Source organism: Lipotes vexillifer, unplaced genomic scaffold, assembly GCF_000442215.2.
Source record: "Lipotes vexillifer unplaced genomic scaffold, Lipotes_vexillifer_v1.1 scaffold471, whole genome shotgun sequence".
Lineage (NCBI taxonomy): Eukaryota > Metazoa > Chordata > Mammalia > Artiodactyla > Lipotidae > Lipotes > Lipotes vexillifer.
Genome location: NW_006780162.1, coordinates 2,553,738 through 2,575,186, shown reverse-complemented (window position 1 = coordinate 2,575,186; position 21,449 = coordinate 2,553,738). Strand labels below are relative to the sequence as shown.

The following is a 21,449-nucleotide window of genomic DNA, read 5'->3' as shown; positions in this document are numbered from 1 at the left end:
TCCAGAAATGCCCTTTCTTTTTTTCTTAAAAAAAACATAATAAAGTTAATTACTTAGAGCCGTAAATATAATTCTCAAGCCTTATATATCAGTAGTCTTCAAGTATTTTTTTCAGACCTTAGTTCACAAGAATGGGGCAAATTTCTTAACTACCAGTGTAGCAGTGTGAGGTTGATTTTGAGCTATATTTTACCCTGTGTAGATTTGGAGACTATAGGAGATGACTTTCTCTTGAACAAATATCAATTTGTTCCCTTTTCAAGTGTTTTTATGTAAATTCAAATGCTCTGAAGTTGGGAGGCATTCTCAACTTTAATATGGAGAACTGCCATTAAATAATCTCTGTATTCTTGCAGCTGTAACACAAATCTTCTCACTTATGTTTAATATAGTGCCTGAAATTCCCAGAGGACTTAAGGAAACAGAGTGGATTTTGTGTTGTGTTTTGCTTTCTTGTGTGTGATATGAAAATGTGTGAATGTGGGAAGACCACTGGTGCTGGGCAAGTAGCTCAGTGCTGACTTACAAGGCAGGAAGGGCCAAAAAGCCTTGCTCTTCAAATGGAAATGCTATATTCAAGAATGCTGGATCTACCATATGATCCAGCAACCCCACTCCTGGGCATATACCCGGAAAAGATGAAAACTCTAATTCAAAAAGATACATGCACCCCAGTGTTCATAGCAGCACTATTTACAGTAGTCAAGACATGAAAGCAACCTAAGTGTGCATCAAGAGATAAGTAGATAAAGATGTGGTATATCTATACAATGGAATATTACTCATACATGAAAAAGAACAAAATGACATTTGGCAGCAACATGGATGGACCTAGAGATTATCACATTAAGTGAAGCAAGTCAGAGAAACACAGATATCATGTGATATCACTTATATGTGGAATCTTAAAAAATGATACAAATGAACTTATTTACAACACAGAAATAGACTCACAGACATAGAAAACAAACTTATGGTTACCAGAGGGAAAAGGAGTATGGAGGGACAAACTAGGAGTATGGGATTAACAGTTACTACTATACACAAGATAGATAAACAACAAGCTATATTCACTGTATAGCACAGGGAACTATACTCAATATCTTGTAATAACCTATAATAGAAAAGAATCTGAAAAAATATATATATAACTGAATCACTTTGCTGTACACCTGAAACTAATACTATATTGTAAATCAATTAATTCAATTTAAAAAGAAAAGAAAAAAAGAGAATGCAGCGACTGCCCCAGTGGCACCTTGGCTTTCTATTCTACTTTACAGCCTGAAGCAAATCTCAGCCTCACTGAGGTCTTCAATTCACCAAGATTCCCCAGAGGCCTGGGCCTGGTGCACTGATGCTTGGCTAAGCTGACAGCCGAAGTCCACTGGGCCACTGTGGCTGTTTGGCCTCAGAGCCAGCTTGGCAGAACCAAAGCGGATGTGGTCACTCCTCTGGTTGGCGGAAGTCAGATGACTGGGCTTTTGCACATAAGCTACATGCTTGGTCGGCCATGTGGAAAACTACAGACTGGCAGAGTAGGGACACCGATCTCTGGGGCAGTGACTGTGGAAATGAACCGTGGTGCTGATTGACCAGTCTGGGCCCCTCATGGTAATGCCCAGGTGCCTGGTCTTTACTGACGGAGGCTGACATCATGATTCTGATACAGGGGTTATGGCTGATCGCCAGGCTCGTGACTCCTGCTAGAAGCTGACCCATTTGTCCCAGGTGGCGGGAGCCACACTGCAAGGGGCTTTGCCTCTACCTGCTCCTGCCTGACCAGACTTCAAGATGCTCTTGGGGTTCTGGGTGATGCTGCAACATGGTCTATACTTCTGCTTACAGACCAGCTGACTCTGGCCGTACCATTGTGACCCTAGAAAGTCATGGGTATCTTGAGCCTGGCTGCCTGGACCACTGCAGTCTGACAGTGATGTGCCCTTTAACAAAAGAGCTCTTCACAATGCACTGACTATCTGGCCCACACCCCTCATCTCCTGTCCATACACCTCTGTAAGGCTCTTTGGTTACTGAAGGCAGCTGTCTCCAGAAAGGGATCAGCTCCTTCCTGGATAATGATCAGGACAAGAGCGGTGAGGGGTTAATGGTATTATATAGGCCAATTCTGAAAATCCAGGATTCTGTTTGAACATTCCTGGGAATGATGCCTCATTCTTTCCCCAACCAGCCTGGAAGGCACAGCCTTGGAGGGCCTAAGGGATTCAGATTTAATTCCGGTTATTTTATGAAAGTGCCTTTGCCCCACTTGTATCTGACTATTCTGAATGAAAGGTCTGAGTGGGAATAAGAAATGATTGGGAAAGAAATATGAAGTCGCAGCCACTGGAATGTTATACATATATTTTGCAGCAGTGAAGGAAGAGGAAAACTCCAGGCATCTGAGGAGGGAATCCCATAAGCTCTAGAAGGTACAGGGGATGGAGGTACATTAATAATATCCATCTTTCAGAACTTCTCTGAATCCTTCTTCCAGAAGGAAAATGCTTGGTACAGCTCTCCCACTACAAAGATGCAGAATCTACTATTCACCAGATACAAGAAAAGGAGCTGGTCCCAGCATCTGCATATCCCATGCAGAATCCCTCCAGACATCACCCCACCCCCATTCTCAGCCATTCTATGGTGGGGGGTGAAGAATGAACACCATCTGGTTGGTGTCATGGACAAAGAGGACAGATCAGATGGACTGTCCTCAGGAAGTGTCTGCCCTCCAAATCAAGGACTAGACGCAATGAACAGAACTGGGAACTTTAAGGTTTACAGTTGGCCAGGGGCCCACCCTGGTGATACTGTCCCCCTTCCCCCTGGCTGATGTATGTCCCATTAGGGGACCTCAACCACTGTAAATGTTTCCCTTCCAGGGGCACCATGTGTGCCCTTGGGATTGTACTTCTTGTGTGAAAGCCAGGCATTCACTTGCCTCTCTCACACAAACGTGGAGACTTACACCTTAGGGGTGGTCATTAGAGACCTAAGGCATTTATGGTTTATGAAATTTGTTAAATGCAGCAGGAAATAAATTGAATGGACTTTGCCCTAGCCTACATTGGTTGGATTAATCAGGGTGGCTGGTGGAACGGTATCTTCATGGGGAAATTTGCCAGAATCTGATGTGTGAGGTGAATTTGTTGCGGGGGAGGGGAGGGTGGTTCTGTGGCATTTCCACATGGCTGAGAGTATCTTTTTAAGGATGTTTGAACAGCTAATAGTTTTGGAAGCTAGAGATAGTGTAGCCTTCCAGGTCAGAGGGCAGATTTGTTTCATGACCAATATAAAATAGAGAATGTCTCCCTCCTTAGAAATATTCCAGAATAGTAAAATTTTCTTAAATTCCAGCTAATGCCTCCTTCATGGATAAGTTTTGTGCAGGTTTGCTAGTAACCCCCTTCTAAGACTGGGGGTGTTCCTCAACTTGGGCAGCTTGTGTGTGCCATATTACTAACCCCTATGTGAGTTTAAGGAGACAAAAAAACTGATGCACCTAGCCTATATCTCAGCAATTCCATTTATAGGAATTTATACAAGAGGTATAAAGGCATAGAGCCACAGAAAGGTTTCTACAAGAATGTTCATTGCAGCTTTTTCATATTAGCCCAAAACTGGAAACACTTGTGGTGTCAGTAAATAGAAGAAAGTATACACAAAATATGGTATAGTCCATACAATGTAACCTATTTTGTAACAAAATGGTACAAACTACTGATATATTCAACAATATGGATAAATCTCAAAAACATTATGCTGAGTGGAATAAACCTTACACCAAAAGAGAACATGCTCTAAAATCATATATTAAGTTTTATACCAAGCCAAATTAAGTTATCATGAAAAAAAATAAGAATAGTGGTTGCCACTGATGAGTGAGGGATAAGGATATACCAGAAAGGGCACAAGTGTTTCCATGATGATGGTCATGTTCTGTATCCTGATAAGGATTTGGATTACATGGGAGAATACATTTATTAAAACTCATCAATGGTACACTTAGTATTTGTACATTTCATTATAAACTTTATCTTGCAAACAAGTATTGAACTCTAGTTAATGATGTACATGCTGAAGTATTTGGGGAGAAGTGTACTGACATCTGCAACTTTGAAATGTTTCAAACTTGAAGATGGGTTAGTGGATATATAGAGAAATGGATAGATGGAAAGAAATCTGATAAAGCAAGAATAGTACAATGTTAATTGTGAATCTATGTTAAAGTATTCTGGTGTTTACTGTAAAATTCTCCCAAGTTTTCGCTAAATTTACATTTTCCATGATTCAGTGCTGGAGAAAGAGCTTTTAGAGAGAAAGGACAGATTATTTACCAAGAAATGACAATCACAATAAAAGAGGAATTCAGTCATAAAACAGATTCTAGAAGACAATGTAGTAAACACTTTACTAATGAAAAATAAAAGTCAACTTAGAAATTTTAACCTTGGGTCTATCAAAAAAAAGACAAATTTGCACATACAACACTTGAAAAATTTACCACTTAGAGACCACGCATTAAAAGAACCAAAGGATTTAATTCAGCTAGACAAAAAGCAAAATCAAAGAAAAGAAACAATGATGAGTACATAAAATGATTTAAAAAATTTTTAATTTAAGTAAATATCAACTGCAAAAATCATAATATTAATAGTTTCAAAATTGTAATTAAAAGAAAATAAAATGTTAAACAATAGCTAAATGGTAGAGATGGATGGTCAACCTGTAGTGAATCCATGCTAAGATCCTTGTCATCTTTGGGGATTGGGGCATGGTTAAAAAGATTACAGAAATTTATCTCTAATCGCCAAACCAGCAGGGAAAAAAGGTGGAATATAGAATTCTATCTCAGTCCATTTGAAAGTAGGAAAGAGACACAAAAACACAGAAAAATAAAGATGAACAGTGATATAGAATATATAAGTCCACATATATTAGGAATCAGAATAAATGTAAACAAATAAAATTTAACTATTAAAAGATGAGGATTATTAGAGAAGTTTAGAAAAAGCTAAGTGTTGTTACATAAGGCCTAAAACAAAGCTGCAAAAACAGGCTTAATGCAAAGGGAGTAAAATACATCAAAAACATAAAACATAAAAGTTCATGGAACACTATCAGCACCCTGAAAAAGAGATTTAAGATCAAAAGCATTAATAGTGATAAAGAGGAACACTGTATAATAATAAAAGGAAAAAATCCACTAAGTTATACAGTCATGAATAGCCTCAAAGTATTTAAAGTAAAACAACAGAGTAGTGAGGAGGCAAATACACAACCATGTGGGAGAACTTACCACATCTAAATACAAACCTGATAGAAAGAATAGAAGCTACTTTAGAAGATTTAGAAGAACCAAACAACAAAGTTGTGCTTGATAAAGACTGTTTATGGGGAGAGGACAGATCTCAAGAAATAGTTCAATGCACACTATTTTTAAGTGGCACAGAACATTCACAAATATTGACGTAAATTAGGATGCAAAGGAACTTTCAACAAATTTTAAAGAACTGATGAGGTCAGTTTGTTAAAACTCATCCAATCATACCTTAACAGTGGTGAGTGCTATTATAGAAAATTATAGTTCAATAAAGCTGACAAGGAAAGTAAAAATGTGCAAGATCTATTTAAAAAACTAAAACTTTGTTGAAGAACATAAAAGGTGATCTGAATAAATGAGTAGCTCATTCTCCATGTAAAACCCTCATTTCTACCCAAATTTATCTCCAAATTGAATGTATTTTCTAAGTTCCAATGCAGTTGGGGAGGTATTAAGAGGAAATCTTGATTGATTCTAAAATTCATGCACAGTGAGGGAGCCAGAATTACTGAAATTCTGAAACCTCCTTTTCTCTTGCTTCTCATTATATTTTTTTTACTTTTTTTCTTTGTTTAAAAAAAAGTATAAGAAGTAGGAATAGAAAATTTTACTTTAAAACACTGTAATTAAACCGACTTGATAACACGGTATTGTGAAGCAATTATATTCCAATAAAGATCTATTTAAAAAAATAAAATAAACTGACCAGCATTTCAGAGTAGAGTCAGACACAGATCTGTGAATACAGGAAAAGGCACAAAAGGGCATTAAAATCATGAAGAAAAAAATGTTGGTGTTCACAGGCACATGAAAAGATGTTCAACATCACTAATCATCAGGGAAATGAAAATCAAAACCACAATGAGATATCACCTCACACCTGTCAGAATGACTATCATCAAAAAGAATACAAATAGCAAAGTTGGAGAGACGTAGAGAAAAGGGAACCCTCCTACCCTGTTGGTGGGAATGTAAGTTGATGCAGCCACTGTGGAAAAAATTATGGGTGTTTCTATAAAAACTAAAAATAGAACTATCATATGGCCCAGCAATCCTACTCCTGGGCATATAGCCAAAGAACACAAAAACACTAATTTGAAAAGATACATGTATCCCAATATTCACAGCAGCATTATTTACGCTGCCAAGATATGGAAGCAACCTAAGTGTCCATCAACAGATGAATGGAAAAAGAAGATGTGGTGTATATATATATATATATATATATATATATATATATATATATATACTATGGAATACTACTCAGCCATAAAAAAGAATGAATTTTTGCCATTTGCAGCAATAAGGATGGATTTGGAGGGAATTATGCTAAGTGAAATAAGTCAGACAGAGAAAGGTAAATACTGTATTATATAACTTATATTTGGAACCTAAAAAAACACAACAAAGTAGTTGAATATAACAAAAAAGAAGCAGACACAAATATAGAGAACAAACTAGTGGTTACTAGTGGGGAGAAGGAAGAGGGGAAGGGAAATATAGGGATGGGAATTAAGAGGTACAAGCTATTAGATATAAAACAAGCTACAAGAATATATTGTACATCATGCGGAATATAGCAAATATTTTATAATAACTATAAATAGAATTTAACCTTTAAAAACTGTGGATCACTATATTGTACACCTGTAACATATAATATTGTACATCAACTATACTTCAATTAAAAAAAAAAGTGTTGGTGTTATTCCTTGTAATTACTATCTCACATCATACACAAAGAAGTGAATCATATGTGAATAACAGATTTAAGCATTTAAAAGCACTAAGTACTTCAAATATTCTAGAAGCAAATATAAATATTTTAAAAATCTTGAGATGGAAAATATCTTTGTACATTGTAAACAAAGCCTAGAAGCCGTAAAGGAAAACCCTGATAGATCTTACTACATAAAATTTTCAAATTTCTCTAGAACAAAAAATGCTATAAACAAGCCTAGGAGAATAACATCAAATGAGACAAAATACTAACCACATACATAGGCAAAATTTTATATATATATATATACATATATATATATATATATATATATTCTTATGCTTGTTCAGCATGGTAAAAAAAAAGATAGCAATACTGGGCAAGGCTTACACACCAGCCATTTTTATTTATTTATTTATTTTCATCAGCCATTTTTAGAAAAAGGAAAACAAACAACCAATAACAAATGAAAAGTGTTCGACCACAACAAAAATGAGAGCAATGCAAATTAAAGCAGGATGAAATGAAACTTTTTACAATTAAGTTTGGCAAAATGTTAAATGTTTATAATGTCTGTGCATGATATACTGATTTAAACTAAGGGAAACGTAACAGTAAGAATAGATTTATGATATAATGTGTTAGTATATGATATAAATGTGTTAATACATGCATAGAAAAATCTGGAAAGATATATATCAATCAAAATTTACAAAGAGCATATATTTTAAAATTTTAAAAACAACAAAATTTTTGAAAAAATATAAGTCTCACTGAGCTAAAATCAAAGAATCCAGAGAGCTCTGTTCCTTTCTGGAAGCCGTAGGGGATAATTCATTTCTTTACCTTTTCCAGCTCTGAAGGCTGCCCACATTTCTTGGCTCATTGCTCCCTGCCTTCATCTTCAAAGCCAGCCACATTGTGTCTCTCTGATCATTATTCTATAGTCACATATCCCTCTCTCCATAGAAGGAAAGGTTTTCTGATTTTAAGGACCCCTGTGATTTGATGGGGGCCACCCAGATAATCTAGAAAAATCTCCGCATCTCAAAACCCTTAACTTAATCACACCATCGAAGTCTCTTTTGCCAGGTGAAGTAACAGATTACAGGTTCCAGGGACTAGAAAAAGGACATCTCTGTTTCTGTTGGTATAAAGTTTTCAAGAACCTTATCAATCTCTGATGTATGTCATGGGGATCTCCTCCATTAGACAACAGTCTCTTCTACAGATATGCTTTCCTGTATACTCACATATCTATTTTTCACTTCTGCTGAGATGGCTGAAGGTATCTATGGGTCACAAACTTCATCTCTTCAAAGAACATTTTATATGACTGAATACCCTGAATTTTCACTACTTCTGGGGCATTAGCAAAAAGTTATACAGCCACACTCTTGGTTGTCACTGCAGAGCACATTTTCTTGACAATGAAACTCTTAATATGAGCATCTTTGCAATCTGAATAGGCTAAGAATTTTCCAAATCATCAAGTTCTTATTCCTTTTGTTTAGCAGTTCTTCCCTTGACTTATCTCTTTCCTCTCACAGTTTACTCTAAGCAGCAACATGAAACCAGCTGCACCTTTATAATAGTACTTAGAAATCTCCTTAGCTATATATCCAGAAAATTCTGCTTTCCGCGTAACTGCAGGATAGAATTTCACTGAGCTTTCTGCCACTATATAATAAGGATCCCCTTTCCTTTAATTTCCAAACACATGTTCCTTATTTCCTTCAGTGACACCTTTAAACTAACAGTGGTTTCATGACAATTTATACATTCTCTAATATGATATAGGTTTTCTCTACCATGTTCTTCACTTCCAAGTCCTCACAAGCAGAGTCTTCAGCACCACCTTTCTACTAACAAACTGCTCAAGGCAATCTAGACATTCTCTATCATTCTACTTAAAGTTCTTCTTATAACCCAATTTCCCTCTGGCCATTGCCCAATTCCAAAGCCACTTCCACATTTCCAGGGATGCATTATAGCTGCACCCCACTTCCAATGACCAAAAATTCTGTATTACTCTTTTATTGCTGCCATAACAAATGACCTCAAATTTAGTGACTTAAAACAATTTATTATCTTACACTTGTGTCAGTTAGAAGTCTGACAAGGGTCTCTCTGGGCTAAAATCAAGGTTTCAGTAGGCCTTCATTCCTGTCTGGAGGCTACAGAGGAAAATCTATTTCTTTTACTTTCCCAGCTTCTAGGAGGCACCCATATTCCTTTTTCCTCCCTTCCATCTACAAAGCCAGCAGTATTGCATCTCTCTGTGACTATCTTCCATAATCGCTTCTCCCTCTCTTCACAGCCAGACACACTTCTTCATTTTTTAAGGCCCATTTGACGATATTGGATGCACCACAATAATCCAGGATAATCGCCCCTTTCAAGGTCCCTATCTTAATTATATCTGTAAAATCCCTTTTGCCATGTAAGAGAACAGATTACAGGTTCCAGAGATTAGGATATAGACATCTTTATGGGGCTGTCATATTATTAATATTTATTATTATAAATTATAATAATGAAACTGGGCTTAAAAACTCATTTTAATATCAAAAGCAAGTAAAATCGTATGCACTCTTACTTCTTTTCCTCTTGAGTTTTCCCAAAGTAGAGTTGTTTCCAAGATCCGCAGTATCTAGAAAAAACAGGTGGTGAGGAAACAAAAATGAATAAATAAAAGTTATAAATCTTAGGATGATTCATACTGCAAAAGCCTTGAATTTATAAAGATGTTTGGGTTATCATCTGTCTCTTCCTTCTAAAGGAACTAAACCTACTGAATTGAGAAGTGAGAGTCCAGTATGAGCCCTGGGTCTTCCTTTATTTCTTAATGGGACTTTGAAAAACATTCTTCAATACCTATGTACTTCAGTTTACTCAGGGATATTTGTCTAGTTCTTAAGAATTTTGTTAGGATTAAATAAGATCTTATGTACAAAACTTAATAGGATCACTATATAAACAAGTGACATGCTGGAGAACATCTATCAGAAATATGTGCTGGGTTAAGAACTGTTGATCTGAAGTCTCTTCTCCTGACAATTAAGTGACAGGACTAGTTATCTTTTGAGAACTTTCTAAGGTTGTGACGAAATGACACTATTATCTACTAGTGGACATACACTTGACTTTCTTGGGTGACAGGGATAGAAAACATTGTAAATCACAAGGCTTTATTAGTAATATACTGATGTAATAAACAATATGCTGCCATTTTTAAAAGTGTATTTCTACTACATCATCCATATATAATCAACATGGGCCATCCCTTAGACACAATTTTATAATGATCTCTTGCTTCCCTGCTACTCCCAAAAGGATCAGGTCAAGCAAATGCAGAGATCAGGATACTGGGAAGGATTGGACCACCTGCCACCACCCAACCTGCGTCTGTGTTACCAGTGGAGCCACCCCCACCTCACCACACTCAGGTAGCCTTACCCATCATGTCACTAGCTTCTTTACTTTCAGTATTTCCTTCTGGACCTCCTGGCACATCTTTTGAGAAACACATAACACAGGAACACTTCTCATTTCCAAATGTTGGTAGCTCTGCTCCTGGGCCAAAATTGTGAATTATGAAGACTTTTCATTCCCCTAGTGATCCTCTTTTCTGAACCCTTGTTGATCCCACTTTTTCTACCTCTTCCTCTGAAATCTTTCATTTATCCTCCCTACACCTGACTCTTCCTTTAAGTCTCCCTTTTCCCCTTTCTCATCCTTTTCTCTTTACCAGAACTTGGTTTCTCCTTTCTTTCTTAATTCATAGTTACCTTGTCCATTATAAGATAGTGGGCTAGAAGTTAGCTCTTCAGAATCTCCTTCTGTATTCATTTGAAGAGCTTCTAGTTTGCCAGATACTAAAGAGACACAGGAAAATTACTGTCCACAGATCCTGAGACAGTGATTAGGGAAGAGTTCCTGGGGCTCTCATAATGCACACTAATATTCTGAACTATAATGAACTGCTTTCTAGCTCCAGTGCTGGACACCCCATGCCAAACAACTAGCAAGGCAGGAACACAACCCCACTGACTAGCAGAGAGGCTGCCTAAAATCTTACTAAGTTCACAGACATCCCAAAACACACCACCAGACACGGCTCTGCCCATCAGAAAGACAAGATCCAGCCCCGCCCACTAGAACACAGGCCCAAGTCCCCTCCACCAGGAAGCCTACACAGACCCCTGAACCAACCTTACCCACTGGGGATGGACACCAAAAACAATGGGAACTACGAACCTGCAGCCTGCGAAAAGGAGACCCCAAGCACAGTAAGTTAAACAAAATGAGAAGACAGAGAAACACACAGCAGATGAAGGAGCAAGGTAAAAACCCACCAGACCAAACAAATGAAGAGGAAATAGGCAGTCTACCTGAAAAAGAATTCATAGTAATGAATGATCCAAAATCTTGGAAGTAAAGATGATCCAAAATCTTGGAAAAGATGATCCAAAACCTTGGAAATAGAATGGAGGAAATACAAGATACACTTAACAAGGACCAAGAAGAACTAAAGAGCAAACAAACAATGATGAACAACAAAATAAATGAAATTTAAAATTCTCTAGAAGCAATCAATAGAATAACTGAGGCAGAAGAACGGAAAAGTGACCTGGAAGATAAAATAGTGGAAATAACTACCACAGAGCGGAATAAAGAAAAAAGAATGAAAAGAACTGAGGACAGTCTCAGAGACCTCTGGGACAACGTTAAACATGCCAACATTCGAATTATAGGGGTCTCAGAAGAAGAAGAGAAAAAGAAAGGGACTGAGAAAATATTTGAAGAGATTATAGTTGAAAACTTCCCTAACATGGGAAAGGAAAGAGTCAATCAAGTCCAGGAAGCACAGAGAGTCTCATACAGCATAAATCCAAGGAGAAACATGCCAGGACACATATTAATCAAACAATCAAAAGTTAAATACAAAGAAAAAATATTAAAAGCAGAAAGGGAAAAACAACAAATAACATACAAGGGAATCCCCATAAGGTGGACAGCTGATCTTTAAGCAGAAACTCTGCAAGCCAGAAGGGAGTGGCAGGATATATTTAAAGTGATGAAAGGGAAAAACCTACAACCAAGATTACTCTATTCAGCAAGGGTCTCATTCAGATTCAATGGAGAAATTAAAACCTTTACAGACAAGCAAAAGCTAAGAGAATTCAGCACCACCAAACCAGCTTTACAACAAATGCTAAAGGAACTTCTCTAGGTAGGAAACACAAGAGAAGGAAAAGACCTACAAAAACAAACCCAAAACAATTAAGAAAATGGTAATAGGAACATACATATCGATAATTACCTTAAATGTAAATGGATTAATGCTCCCACCAAAAGACACAGACTGGCTGAATGGATACAAAAACAAGACCCATATATATGCTGGCTACAAGAGACCCACTTCAGACCTAGGGACACATACAGACTGAAAGTGAGGGGATGGAAAAAGATATTCCATGCAAATGGAAATCAAAAGAAAGCTGGAGTAGCAATTCTCATATCAGACAAAATAGACTTTAAGATAAAGACTATGACAAGAGACAAAGAAGGACACTATAAAATGATCAAGGGATCAATCCAAGAAGAAGATATAAGAATTGTAAATATTTACACACCCAACATAGGAGCACAGCAATACATAAGGCAAATGCTAACAGCCATAAAAGGGGAAATCAACAGTAACACAATAATAGCAGGGGGCTTTAACAGCCCACTTTCACCAATGGACAGATCATCCAAAGTGAAAATAAATAAGGAAACACAAGCTTTACATGACACATTAAACAAGATGGACTTAATTGATATTTATAGGAAATTTCATCCAAAAACAACAGAATACACTTTCTTCTCAAGTGCTCGTGGGACATTCTCCAGGATAGATCATACCCTGGGGCACAAGTCAAGCCTTGGTAAATTTTAGAAAATTGAAATCATATCAAGTATCTTTTATGACCACAGCACTATGAGAGTAGATATCAATTACAGGAAAGAAACTGTAAAAAAAACCAAACACATGGAGGCCAAACAATATGCTGCTAAATAACCAAGAGATCACTGAAGAAATCAAAGAGGAAATCAAAAAATACCTAGAAACAAATGACAATGAAAACACGATGACCCAAAACCTATGGGATGCAGCAAAAGCAGTTCTAAGAGGGAAGTTTATAGCAGTACTATCCTACCCCAAGAAATAAGGAAAATCTCAAATAAACAACCTAACCATACACCTAAAGCAATTAGAGAAAGAAGAACAAAAAAAAACCCCCAAAGTTAGCAGAAGGAAAGAAATCATAAAGATCAGATCAGAAATAAATGAAAAAGAAATGAAGGAAACAATAGCAAAGATCAATAAAACTAAAAGCTGGTTCTTTGAGAAGATAAACACAATTGATAAACCATTAGCCAGACTCATCAAGAAAAAAAGGGAGAAGACTCACATCAATAGAATCAGAAATGAAAAAGGAGAAGGAACAACTGACACTGCAGAAACACAAAGGGTCGTGAGGGATTACTACAGGCAACTCTATGCCAATAAAATGGACAACCTGGAAGAAATGGACAAATTTTTAGAAAAGCACAACATTCTGAGACTGAACCAGGAAGAAATAGAAAATATGAACAGACGAATCACAAGTACTGAAATTGAAATTGCGATTAAAAATCTTCCAACAAACAAAGGCCCAGGACCAGGTGGCTTCACAGGCGAGTTCTATCAAACATTCAGAGAAGAGCTAACAAATATCCTTCTCAAACTCTCCCAAAATATAGCAGAGGGAGGAACACTCCCAAACTCACTGTACAAGGCAACCACCACCCTGATACCAAAACCAGACAAAGATGTCACAAGGATAGAAAACTAGAGGCCAATATTACTGATGAACATAGATGCAAAAATCCTCAACAAAATGCTAGCAAACAGAATCCAGCAGCACATTAAAAGGATCATACATCATGATCAAGTGGGGTTTATCCCAGGAATGCAAGGATTCTTCAGTATATGCAAATCAATCAATGTGATACACCATATTAACAAACTGAAGGATAAAAACCACATGATAATCTCAATAGATGCAGAAAAAGCTTTTGAAAAAATTCAACACCCATTCATGATAAAAAACCGTCCAGAAAGTAGGCATAGAGGGAACTTACCTCAACATAATAAAGGCCATATATGACAAACCCACAGCCAACATTGTTCTCAATGGTGAAAAACTGAAACCATCTCCTCTAAGATCAGGAACAAGACAAGGGTGACCACTATCACCACTACTATTCAACATAGTTTGGGAAGTTTTAGCCACAGTAATCAGAGAAGAAAAAGAAATAAAAGGAATCCAAATAAGAAAAGAAGACGTAAAACTCTCACTGTTTGCAGATGACATGATACTATACATAGAGAATCCTAAAGATGCTACCAGAAAACTACTAGAGCTAATCAATGAATTTGGTAAAGTAGCAGGATACAAATTTAATGCACAGAAATCTCTTGCATTCCTATACGCTAATGATAAAAAACCTGAAAAAGAAATTAAGGAAACACTCCCATTTACCATTGCAACAAAAAGAAGAAAATATGTAGGAATAAAACTACCTAAGGAGATGAAAGACCTGTATGCAGAAAACTATAAGACACTGATGAAAGAAATTAAAGATGATACAAACAGATGGAGGGGTATACCACGTTCTTGGATTGGAAGAATCAATATTGTGAAAATGACAGTAAACCCAAAGCAATCTACAGATTCAATGCAATCCCTATCAAACTACCACTGGCGTTTTTCACAGAACTAGAACAAAAAATTTCACAATTTGTATGGAAACACAAAAGACCTCGAATAGGCAAAGCAACCTTGAGAAATAAAAACGGAGCTGGAGGAATCAGGCTCCCTGACTTCAGACTATGCTACAAAGCCACAATAATCAAGACAGTATGGTACTGGCACAAAAACAGAAATCCAGATCAATGGAACAGGATAGAAAGCCCAGAGATAAACCCATGCACATATGGTCACCTTATTTTTGATAAAGGAGGCAAGAATACACAATGGAGAGAAGACAGCCTCTTCAATAAGTGGTACTGGGAAAACTGGACAGCTACATGTAAAAGAATGAAATTAGAACACTTCCTAATACCATACACAAAAATAAACTCAAAATGGATTAAAGACCTAAATGTAAGGTCAGATGCTATAAAACTCTTAGAGGAAAACATAGGAAGAACACTCTTTGACATAAATCACAGGGTGATCCTTTTTGACCCACCTCCTAGAGAATTGGAAATAAAGACAAAAATAAATACATGGGACCTAAGGAAACCATAAATAAGAAGAAAGACAGCCCTCGGAATAGGAGAAAATATTTGCAAACGAAGCAAATGACAAAGGATTTATCTCCAAAGTACACAAGAAGTTCATGCATCTCAGTATTAAAAAAACAAACAACCCAATCCAAAAATGGGCAGAACTAAATAGACATTTCTCCAAAGAAGATATACGGATTGTCAACAAACACATGAAAGGATGCTCAACATCACTAATCATTAGAGAAATGCAAATCAAAACCACAATGAGGTATCACCTCACACTGGTGAGAATGGCCATAATAAAAAAATCTACAAACAATAAACTCTGGAGAGAGTGTGGAGAAAAGGGAACCCTCTTGCACTGTTGGTGGGAATGTAAATTGATACAGCCACTATGGAGGTTCCTATAAAAACTAAAAATAGAACTACCATACGACCCAGCAATCCCACTACTGGGCATGTACCCTGAGAAAACCATAATTCAAAAAGAGACATGTACCACAATGTTCATTGCAGCACTATTTACAATAGCCAGGACATGGAAGCAATGTAAGTGTCCATCGACAGATGAATGGATAAAGAAGTTGTGGCACATATATACAGTGGAATATTAGCTATAAAAAGAAACAAAATTGAGTTATTTGTAGTGAGGTGGATGGACCTAGAGTCTGTCATACAGAGTGAAGTAAGTCAGAAAGAGAAAAACAAATACCATATGCTAACACATATATATGGAATCTAAAAAGAAAAATATGGTTCTGATGAACCTAGTGGCAGGACAGCAATAAAAATGCAGACACAGAGAATGGACTGAGGACACAGGGAGGGGGACAGGTAATATGGGACAAAGTGATAGAGTTTCATTGACATATATACACTACCAAATGTAAAATAGATAGGTAGTGGGAAGCAGCCACATAGCATAGGGAGATCAGCTCGGTGCTTTGTGACCACCTAGAGGGGTGGCATAGGGAGGGTGAGAGAGAGAGACGCAAGAGGGATGGTATATGGGGATATATGTGTACATAGAGCTGATTCACTTTGTTGTACAGCAGAAACTAACACAACATTGTAAAGCAATTATACTCCAATAAAGAGGTAAAAAAAAAAAAAAAGAAAAACCCAAAAGAAAAAAAACAATGAACTGCTTTCTTGGAAAAAGAATATCTGCTCCAATAATCACAACTGAGATCCAACAGAGCCATGTTTTTCCCATCTTTTGAACCTCATTCTGCTTTCTCTACTTTTATTTTTCTACTTTTATCCCTAAGAATAAAATAAAAAGATCTTATCCTTCTAGGAAAAACTGACTGTCCTTTGAAAGTTGCAAAAAGTAATTGTCAGAACCAGTTTTAAATTCATCCCAATTGGCCAATGACTGCTTGCATCACTAACCACATCTAAAGTCAGCTAATCAGTTGCAGCCTTACACTTATGAAAATCAGCCAGTCAGCAACAGATACACTTCAGAAAGCCTATGTGTATGGCTGAATGCTAACCAATTTATAAACACTCCTGTTTCTGAAAGTCTGCAGTCCCTGAACTACATGCTTCCCAAAAGTGTAAATAAAAACACAACATTGTAAGTCAACTATACTCCAATAAAAATTAATTAAAAAATAAGTAAAATCAGCAGTTTCCTGTATTAAAAAAAACTGTGTACAGTGCTTCCTCCCACCATGTGTCTTGCTTAGCAAGCAATAAATCCAGCTTTAGCTTCCAATATTGCATGGTGGCCACTCTTCCTTCACAAATGGTGTTCCCACCAAGATCATCTTGAGGACTCTTGCTTAGGGGTGTCTTGTGGGACCCTTGGACCAACAGTGTTGGTCCAAAACCCCAGCTTCTTGTGCACAACTCAGATTGTCTTCCTGATCCACTGCCAAGTGAATCCATTGCAAGAACCACGTAAGCTCTGACTTGTTTCACTGAAGTTTTATTTCTGGATTTATTTTATTATATAAAGATGTGTATGCAGTTACATACAAAGTAAGTAGACATTTTGGTTTGGCGGGACAGCATTTAGCAAATGTTCTATTAATGTGCTTTTTCTTCCACTACTTCATTTATTCTCTTTTCTTTTGCCTATTTTTTTAAAAGTCTTGTCTCGTGTGTTTGTCTGTTCCTGATTTTCCTGTGCTTCTTCATTATTAGAAGATACTGATCCAAAGCAGATAGATAGAGGCATAGACTTGATAAATCCCCAATCCAAGCTAGCCCCAAAGACTAATTAACGGATGGGGGTCCATTAGAAAGTAGAGAATTTGTGCAAATATAGTTTGTCACATTTTGTCTTGGGTCCCTCACCAAAACTTTCATGAGGATACTTGACATCATATTAATTTTTGAAAGAAAATCCTTTTGTTTAGTACATAACTGTTATCATATAATTGATCATATGTCTTCTTTTTAGTTTCTGCTTGATTGATGAGCACAATACTCCATTTTCAGGACACCATTCATACTTATGACTCTATGTCATGGGCTTGTCTTTGCCAAAGTCACAATCTCCCACTGGCAGAACTTTCACTTCTCTGTACTCTCAGTGTGATTCTAACTTGCACTTAATAAATGGTAAATTTTCACAAAAGATGTCTTTAGATTTCAGTGGGGAACTTTTGGCATGTCAAAAGTAAATGACTCATTTGATAATATTTCTCTAAAAGGACTGAAAAAAATGACCAAGAGTAGTTCCATGTGCCAACCAATAACTGCTATATTCAGACCATTATGTAACAAACTGTCCTTTCTTTTCTCCAAGAAACTCCTAAAAATTTAATAGGTAAGGCTCTATTCTGCAAATGAAACTACATATTAAGTGTACTAAGAAGGGCTAACCTTAGAATTCCTGGAAAATTCTCCTACACATGATCACTATAGTTAATCTGAACATCAGTATGCCTATACTATGCATATTCAAGATATGCAGGAAATAAACAAAATAGGTATACCTCACTCCCCTGTAGTGCCTGAGCCAATTACTATAGTATTTTCTAAAGTCAAATTCTTTTCTTTAACACACTTATGCTCAGCTTTCTTTGGTGTTTTAATTTGTTTGGTAGCCTATATTATTTGCTTGGGAAAATCAATGTCTCATCTGGATAGTTATTTTCTGGAGATTTACTCAAGCTTCCTTGTCATAGGCAGAATTCTAAAATGACCTCCCAAGATTTGTTCCTAAACCCCAGGGACCGTGGATTTCATAAGACATTACCCCCATTTTTAGGTTACGCTGTATGGCAGAGTTGATGTTTAAGAAAAGGAGGTTGTCAACACAAGCAATAACAAATGTTGGTGAGAATGTGGAGCAAAGGGAACCCTTGAGCACTGTTGGTGGGATGTAAATTGGTGCAGCCACTGTGGAAAACAGCATGGAGTTTCCTCAAAAAACTAAAAATAGAACTACCTTATGTTCCAGCAATTCCACTCCTGGATACATAATCCAAAGGAAACAAAATCTGCACCCTAATGTTCATTGCAGCATTATTTAAACAATAGCCAAAGACATGGGAACAACCTAAGTGTTCATCAATAGATAAGTACATAAAGAAAACGTCATGTGTGTGTGTGTGTGTGTGTGTGTGTGTGTGTTATAGAGTAATATTCTTACTCAAGGAAGGAGAATCCTAGGATTTAGTTTCTAACGTCCACTTCCAGAAGAGATAGTTTAGATGCTCCCTTACTAAATCCTGACTTAATATTGTTTGGTGATAAGTTTATCTCTAAAATAAAAATAAAATTAAATGAGACAAAAGAAAATAAAGTAAAATGAAATACCAGGCTGGTTACACAATGACTGTTCCAGACTCCCTTGTAGAGTTCATTCCCTTACAGAAAGCAAAACTGTCTCAAGTAACTGAATATAGAGCCTTCTCTAGGACATGTCAAATTGTTAAACTGAAAGCCATTATGCATTTGGAGTAGATCATAACTTCTGAATGCTGTGGAAACAAACAGATTTTCAATCTCTTCAGGTGCCCATATAAAAACAAATATCAGGTGGATTATTTAATGTCCTTTTACTACCCAAAGATCCCCAGAACGTGCAGATAGTTCCATGAAGTAGAACTGCTACCACTCAAGATCAATCAGAATAAGGTTTTCCTGGATGCCTAGACTGCCACACTGATTGTCACATTCTCCTTCATATTTTTATCCTTTATCCTTACAACTTTAGTTTTTCTATTTACTGGTTTAATGTTTGAAGCCTCTGACTTGCCCATAATGTTACTACTACTACTAACATTCCAAGACTGACTTCACTTAGGACGATCACCACCCTAACTTTATAATTCAGTTCTTCTAAAATATTTCTAGTAGAGCCAATGTGAAGAATTTTTGAATATGTCATCGTCCCAAGCCAACTCCTGGAAAAAAATAATGGCTTTACTTGTAATTATGCTTCTAAAATAAATTTTAATTGAGGATAAATTGCATTAAGAAATATCAGGCTGACAGCTATTGATGGGCATTCAGGGCAAGGATGCTACAAACTATTTATATAAAGACCGTGACTCCACCTAATCATCAAAATCAGCTTAAACCCAACTGTGCTTCATCTTTGAGCGTTGTCCATGGAATAGGAAACAACTAAAACCCCCAAAGAACCTCAAACATTTGAAGTCATGAGTTACTCCTATAATAAGATCAAAAGTTCAAACATTTGGGCAAAGAAAGAGTTTATGATGATTTACAGTACATTACACCAACTTAACCAATAAATCAACTCTCTGTAGATAATACACAAATGAAAGATTATGTTTCTGTGCTGGAAGAGGTGAATATAAATATTCTTGGGAGATAATAAATAGCTAGAGATAATGTACTAACAGTTCCACTAAAGTTAATCAAATTTTTGTGCAACTTCTGTGTTCTTTCTCCTATGTGGAATTCTACCTACTACAACTGAATATATGGATACCTACAATCAAACAACATGATCTCCTAATTATGGAGTTGCTCAAGGTTTCTTGTCCCTTGCAAGGTACAAGAGCCAAAGAGCCAAGGTAAAGGTGAAGAATGATATTTGAGAATTAACTGGAGCTTTCATTGTGGAGTGTTCCCAGAGTAAAATCCATCAGGAAACACCATCCTCCTGACACCCTGCAGCCCAGACAGTCCTTATCTCTCTCACCTGCTCCACTTTTTGGTAGTGAGCTCAAGGATTCCTGGGGTGGTTCTTCATCACACATTTCTGAACAGGTACTGCTTCCTTCTGATAAATAGAATGAAATCTCTTGGAATCCCAGTGTATGACCAATGGAAACCATAGTAGGAAAACCCTCCCAGAGACAACCAGGAAGACCAGAGCGGCTCAAGTATCTCCAGGATGGGAATGTCCTTGCCCTTAGACCCTCCTGACTTTGAGCTCACCTGACCTAGAGGTTAACATGGCTCCCGTCACTATCATCAGAGGCTGAAAACAGTCTACCCATCTCACTCCCTTCTTATACACTAATTTTCTCTGTCTTTTTCATCCTTTCCAGTTGGCTCTACATATTTCTTCTGTATGGGTATGTGAAGGGGAGCAGGGTAGGAAGGGAGAAGAAAGATGGAGATTTTCCTCTCTGCAGACAGAAAAACAAAGATTCAATTTGGGAGTTGAAATCACAATTACCTTCTCCATCACATAGTGGTTGACTAGGCAGCTCCTCTGGTTCTTCTTTGTTCGTCATTTGGGAAGCTTCAGGATCACAGGACACTAAAGAGAAACAAGAAAATGAGCTGAGCCAGGATGCTAAGACCACAAGTGAGCTGCCCTTTGGGAAAAGGGACATCTGCTCCAAGGACCACACTTGAGATCCAACTAAGCCCTGTTCTGCCTCTGTTTCCACCTCATTAACCTCATTCCCCTACCCTCTGCTTCTCAGTTTCCTATCTATAGACGTGCCTCTAAACATTTCTGCTTCTGCACTAGGAGAATAATTGTGCACCTTTGATTTTGTGGGCTCTGATCCCCCTGACGTCTTCTATCTTTACTTTATTTCCTCAGTGATGATCTTGATCTCTTCCTCTCCGTACTGACATTCTTTATTTGAGAAGTGGAAGGCTCTCTGGTTCAGGCTCTGTTCTATTGC

General features: G+C 37.1%; 1 protein-coding gene across 1 annotated transcript in view; it reads right to left on the bottom strand.

The window, feature by feature from the left end:
- The window catches only part of SP140 (SP140 nuclear body protein), a 64,112-nt gene that overhangs the window by 17,397 nt on the left and 25,266 nt on the right, over nt 1-21,449 (bottom strand). The window contains exons 7-12 of the mRNA XM_007453269.1: nt 20,990-21,073; nt 20,507-20,584; nt 10,838-10,924; nt 10,506-10,622; nt 9,646-9,699; nt 12-24 (exon numbers count right to left, since the gene is read on the bottom strand). Coding sequence (XP_007453331.1) covers nt 12-24; nt 9,646-9,699; nt 10,506-10,622; nt 10,838-10,924; nt 20,507-20,584; nt 20,990-21,073 — 433 coding nt within the window. The remainder of the gene's footprint in view (nt 1-11; nt 25-9,645; nt 9,700-10,505; nt 10,623-10,837; nt 10,925-20,506; nt 20,585-20,989; nt 21,074-21,449) is intronic.